Genomic DNA, 6,317 nt, shown 5'->3' on the forward strand with positions numbered 1-6,317 from the left:
CCTACTTCCGTAGTGATACTGCCTCGGAAACCCAAGGAGGGGTCGCTATGAGTCGGGTTTGACTCGACGGCACATAACAACAACAACAACAAAAGTAGCTTTGATGATGCAGCAGTTAAGGCTGCATTTAGCTGCTAACCAAAAGGTTGGTGATTCTAAGCCACCAGCTGCTCTGTGGAAGAAAGATGAAGCAGGCTGGTTCTGTAAAGATATACAGCCTTGGAAACCCTATGTGAGTCACTATGAGTCGAAATCGACTCGATGGCAGTGAATTTGGTTTTTGGTTTTTAATGGCTAATGATTGTGAGCATTCTTCATCTGTGTCTGTTCATTCCTCTGTCCATTTTTAATTGGATTTTTTGTGCTTTTGTGTTTTTTTTTATGTTAAGATGTTGACATTTTCTATAAACTTTGAAGTTAAGTCCCTCGTTGGATATGCCATTGCCAGATATTTTTTCCCAATCTGTGAGTTCTATTTTTATTCTTTTGGAGGAGAGTTTTGATGCTCATAAGCATTTAATTTTTGGAAGGTCCTGGTCATCTAATTTATCTTCTTCTGTTTGTCCATTTTTGGTTATGTTTGATAATCTATTTATGCCATAAATGAAGGCCTTTAGGTTCTCTCCTATTTTATCTTTGATGAACTTTATAGTTTTAGGTTTTACATTTAGGCCTCTGATCCATATTAAGTTGTTCTTGTTTATAGTGTGAAGTATGGATCACCTTTAATTTTTCTGCAAATAGTTACCCAGTTTTGCCAGTGCCATTTATCAAAGAGTCTGTCTCCTCCCTGTTTAATGGGCTTTGGCCCTTTGTCAAAGATGAGCTATGTGTAGGTAGATGGATTTATGTCTGGATTATAAATTCTGTTCCACTGGTCTATGTGTCTGCTGTTGTACTGGTACTAGTTCTTTGATATGTCTTCCAGTTTTTTAAATTGGAAATTGGATATTGTGTGAAAATTATAGAGGTTCTATATGATTTTTTGTGGGGGGAGTTTTTTTTTTCCAGGTCAGCTTTATACATTTCTGTTCATTTTATTCTGCTTTTTTTTTTTTTCTTTTTTTATTGCCTTAAAAGGCATGTGGATTTTTAATGTTATTGGTGTTATTATATTTTCTTTTAATCATATTTTTTTTTCAATAATAAGAAATTTTTTAGAAGGCACCCACCCCCCTGAGTTTCACTTATATTTCTTTCTAGCATATCATTCAAGTGATTCTATCCAGAACATTTATCTGTTCCAAAGTAACTTGTGCTCTCATACACAGTTGTTGTTGTTGTTATGTGCTGTCGAGTTGGACCCGACTCATAATGACCCCTCTTTGCGTTTCCGAGGCAGTATCACTACGGAAGTAGATTGCCCCATCTTCCTTCCGAGTCATACACAGTTAAAAGGCCTAAAAATTTCAAATGTCTACTACTCTTGGTAAAATAATTGAAATGTTTATCAGTAATTTAATGACTATTGCATATTCTATTATTTTTTATGCCATTCTCTATACACATTCTTTATTTTTTTATGCCATTCTCTATACATATTCTCTGTGCCTGCTTTCTTTCTATCTTTTCTTACATTCTATTCCAAAGGATAAGAAAAGTGAAATTACATATACTATGTTGCTAAATTTTAATAGTACATTTCTTGTGTACTACTTCTTCTAAGTTTTAGAATAAGCAAGCAACAGATTTCCTCAAGTGACATAGGTATCTTTGGTGTTTGTCCAGGGCATGGTAAACTAGTGAGATGTTTCTAAATCAAAAATTAACAGTCATCAGGCAAGCTTCCCTCTCAGAAATGTGAGTAGTGCTAAGTAGAAGGCAGATGGGTACTTTACCACCTAATTCTCAATTCAGAATCCTGAAGCTTCAAATATCTACATGGAAAAGGAAGAGCATATAATGCTTGTTGTTGTTGTTGTTGTTATGTGCCATTGAGTCAGACCCGACTCACAGCAACCCCTCCTTGGGTTTCCAAGGCAGTATCACTATGTAAGTAGATTGCTCCATCTTCTTTCCGAGGAGTGGCTGGTGGGTTTGAACTGCCAGCCTTCTGGTTAGCAGTCAAGTGCCTTAGGCGCTGTGCTACCAGAGCTCCCATATAATGCTTATTTATTATTACTAATTTTGTCAGTCATTTAAAAAGCATGATTTGGTGTAAAAACATTATTTAGCATGTCTTATTTACAAGTATTATTATTGAAATTCTTTTGGGTACTTATGTTACAGGTTGCTTATATCATTACAATAGAAGGAAAACATTATTTAGTCCATCTCACAAAGCAGTAAGTATTTTGTCCTTTCAAAGTTTAATTCTTTGGTTTCTTGATTTTTTTATGAATACATTTATATATTAATACCTACTATATATCAGGTAGGAGCTCTGGTAGCATAGTGCCTAAGGCACTTGACTGCTAACCAGAAGGCTGGCGGTTCAAACCCACCAGCCACTCCTCGGAAGGAAGGTTGGGCAATCCTACTTCCGTAGTGATACTGCCTCGGAAACCCAAGGAGGGGTCGCTATGAGTTGGGGCTGACTTGATGGCAAATAACAACAACAACAATATATCAGGTACTGGCAAAATTTTGGGCATACAAAAATAAAACATGGTCCTCAGTTAAAGGATTTATAATATAGGAAAATATATTGAGACACATAAATATAGGAACAGAGGTTTATTACAATGTGTATTATATTGAAAGTCACAAGGCTTCTTGTAAGGAGGTAAGAGATGACTTAAATCTTGAGGGAAGATACCTAATTATGTAAATAAAGAAGAGGGATAGGGAAGAGGGACTGTCTATATAGAAGGAAAATAATATGCAAAACATGGAGATGTGAGAAAGAGTGGCTTCTTCTCTGATAGGCAAACAGCCTATATGAATAACCAAAAAACATACTTTCTGGTGGACAAAAGTAGAAAATTCTGGAGAAGTAGTCAGCAGCCAGGTTATAGATCTATAATGCCATGGTAAGGATATTGGGAGCCAATGATTATTTTAAGCATTGTGTTGATATGGTCACATTGAGTTTTCTAGGCTGTTTGGAGGGCACAAGAGTAGAGGTGGGATGACCATTATATGACTATATAATTGTTTAGATGAGTGATGATGGTTGTCTGTACAATGACAATGGTCATAGCACTGGAAAGAAGATTCACAACATCTTGAAGATAGATTTGGTAGAGTAAATGGAAAAAAGTGAGCAATCTAGAGTGACTTTGTTGTGTAAGTAATGGTTGTTGTTGTTGTTGTTGTTATGTGCCGTCAAGTTGGCCCCGACTCATAGCGACCCCTCCTTGGGTTTCTGAGGCAGTATCACTACGGAAGTAGATTCCCCAACCTTCCTTCGAGGAGTGGCTGGTGGATTTGAACTGCCAGCCTTCTGGTTAGCAGTCAAGTGCCTTAGGCACTATGCTACCAGAGCTCCTAAGTAATGGTTAGATGACACTAAAAAAATAAAAACAAAACAAAAAAACCTCACAACAATTAGTTGCATAAGTAATGGGTAGATGATGTTGTTGTTGTTGTTATATGCCATCGAGTCAGCCCCGACTCATAGATGATAGTGTAGTTAAATAAAGCCAGAGGTAGGAACAAGAGAGATATTTGTGGGAAGAAGTGGTCAGTTTGATTTGCAGTGCTTATAGGATATTCAAGTTGGATTTTCCCACTAAGTAAATGGATATAGGAGTCAGAATCTCTGAAAAATGATTGGCATAGGGATATAGATTTTATTTATTTATTTATTTTATTTTAAGAGCTTGTTTTACATTCAACAAAATGTGTACATTTAGTTTCATTCCCCACTCACCATGTCCAACCCTAACCCAGTCTCCTCCCCTCCCTACACTGTAAACTTCCCCCTGTCCTCCTCATATTTATGGACTCCTGTTTATCCTCAATTTGAATGTTGGTCCTCTGGTGTCCCATGGTCTATTGGTCTAAGGGATGTATTACCATAGAGTGTGTGGATGCATCATTCTGGGTTGAGTGGTCTGCGTGTACATCTTGTTAACTATTGGGTTGAGAGCCCACCCCTGGGGGTGCATTTTATTCCAGGCACAGAATTTATTCTAGGGCCATAGTGTTGGGAGTCTTGCCAGATTTCATCTGACCAGTAATTCTGGTCATTATTGAGTTTTTGGATTTTGTTCCACATTTTCCCTCCCACTCTATCCAGGATCTCCAGATCTGATCCTTTCCTGAGTGGTTGCCATTGGTAGCTGGGCACCGTATAGTTCTTCTGGTATCAAGGGCCATCATGTTCTAGGGCAGATTGCTTCTAAATGCCCTTGTTTTTTTCTTTTCTTTTCCTTTTTTTTTGTGTGTGTCTTCTTCTTCACTTCTAATGCTAGGAGACCATTAGCTGTGTCTTAGATGGCCACTTGAAAGCTTTTAAGACCCCAGTCGCTACTCACCAATGTAGGATGTGGAGCAACACTTTTATGTATTTTGTTGTGCCAATTGAGTCTGGTGTCCCCCAGTACTATGGTCCTGAGACAGTAGATCTATTGGATCTCTCTCCCATAGTGCCTGGTTATCTGTGAGGGATTACTCTCTGTCTGTCTTATATTGTTTCTGTAAGGACTGCAGGTATTTTGTATCACTGGGGGTCTGTGCAAGATTGGGCTCCACTGAATCTATCCTTGGTCTAGAGTATACTTCTGTTCACTGACCCTGATCTGATCAAATCAGGTGTTTATGTGTTTATCTGTATAGCCTAGTGTTTGGTGTTAATGGTAATGTGGTATTGTGGACATGTTGGTTGGTATTAGCATCTGTCGTCTATCTCTTATATGCACAATTCGGTGTTCTCCCATTTCCTAATGTTATCATGGTGGTCATAGATCCTTCCTGTATATCACTCCCCCTCTGCATGTCAGCTTGTAGGCCCCAACTAGTCCGAAATTAATCCCCCCCCCTTCCCTCCTCATCCCGGTAATCTACTAAGTGAGTTCCTTTTCCCAAGCAAACCCTTCTCTGTCTTTTTACAGTAATGGGCTCATACAGTACTTGTCCTTCTGCGATTGACTTATTTCACTCAGCATAATGTCCTCCAGGTTCATCCACATTGCAAGATGATTCACATATCTCTCATTGTTCTTTAATGTGGCATAGTATTCCATCGTGTGGATTTACCATAATTTGGTTACCCACTCATCCGCTGATAGGCATTTAGGTTGTTTCCATCTCTTTGCTATGGTGAATTGTGCTATGATGAACATAGGTGTACAAATGTCTATTCATGCGCTCTCACCTCTTTAGGATATATTCCTAGTAATGGAATTGCTGGGTCAAATGGTACTTCTATTTTCAGTTTTTTAAGGAAACACCATGCCGTTTGCCACAATGGTTGTACCATTTTACAATCCCACCAGCAGTGTACAAGAGTTCCAATCTCTCCACAACCTCGCCAGCATTTGTTACTTTCTGACCTGTTGGACTTTGCTATTATTGCTAGGATGAGATGATATCTCATTGTTGTTTTGGTTTGCTTCTCTCTAATGATTAATGATTGTGAGCAATTTCTCATGTGTTTGCTGGCTGTTGTATATATTCTTTGGTGAAGTGTCTGTTCAAGTCTTTTGCCCATTTGTGAACTGAGTTATTTGTCTTTTTGGTGTTGAGGTGTTGAAATTTTCTATAGATTTTGGAGATAAGTCCTTTATCAGATTATGTCATAGGCAAATATTATCTTCCAATCTGTAGGTTCTCTTTTTACCCTTTTGATGAAATCTTCCGATGCACACAAGAATTTAATTTTTAAAAGGTCCCAGTCATCTAGCTTCTCTTCTATCTCCTGCACATTCTGGGTTATGCTTGATAGTCTATTTATGCCATAAATTAGGGCTCCCAGATTTGTCCCTATATTATCTTTGATGAATTTTATAGTTTTGGGTTTTACATTTAAGTCTTTGATCCAGCTTGAGTTTGTTTTTGTGTATGGGGTAAGGTATGGGTCTTGTTTCATTTTTTTGCGGGTGGATATCCAGATTTGCCAGCACCATTTGTTAAAGAGGCTGTCTCTTCCCCATTTAATGGGCTTTGGACCTTTGTCAAAGATCATTTGTCCATAGATGGATGGGTCCATAGATGGATCATTTGTCCATAGATGAACCTGGACTTTGATTCTGTTCCATTGGTCTATCTGTCTGTCATTGTACCAATACTATGCCGTTTTGACTACTGTGGCTGTACAGTAGTGCTTAAGATCTGGGAGTGTGAGACCTCCCGCTTTGTTTTTCTTCTTGAGAAGTGCTCTGCTTATTTGAGGTCTCTTTCCTTTCCATATGAAATTAGTAATTAGTTTTTCC

The 6,317-nt window shown here is 38.2% G+C and overlaps 1 protein-coding gene across 1 annotated transcript in view; it reads left to right on the plus strand.

Moving 5' to 3' along the window:
• LOC103192135 (disintegrin and metalloproteinase domain-containing protein 5-like) overlaps positions 1 to 6,317 on the plus strand; it is a 246,507-nt gene that overhangs the window by 21,545 nt on the left and 218,645 nt on the right. Inside the window, exon 3 of the mRNA XM_007935062.2 lies at positions 2,230 to 2,285. Within this exon, the coding sequence (XP_007933253.2) occupies positions 2,230 to 2,285 (56 nt within the window). The remainder of the gene's footprint in view (positions 1 to 2,229; positions 2,286 to 6,317) is intronic.

This window comes from Orycteropus afer, unplaced genomic scaffold (genome assembly GCF_000298275.1).
Source record: "Orycteropus afer afer isolate SDZICR_OR568_19922 unplaced genomic scaffold, OryAfe1.0 scaffold00024, whole genome shotgun sequence".
Lineage (NCBI taxonomy): Eukaryota > Metazoa > Chordata > Mammalia > Tubulidentata > Orycteropodidae > Orycteropus > Orycteropus afer.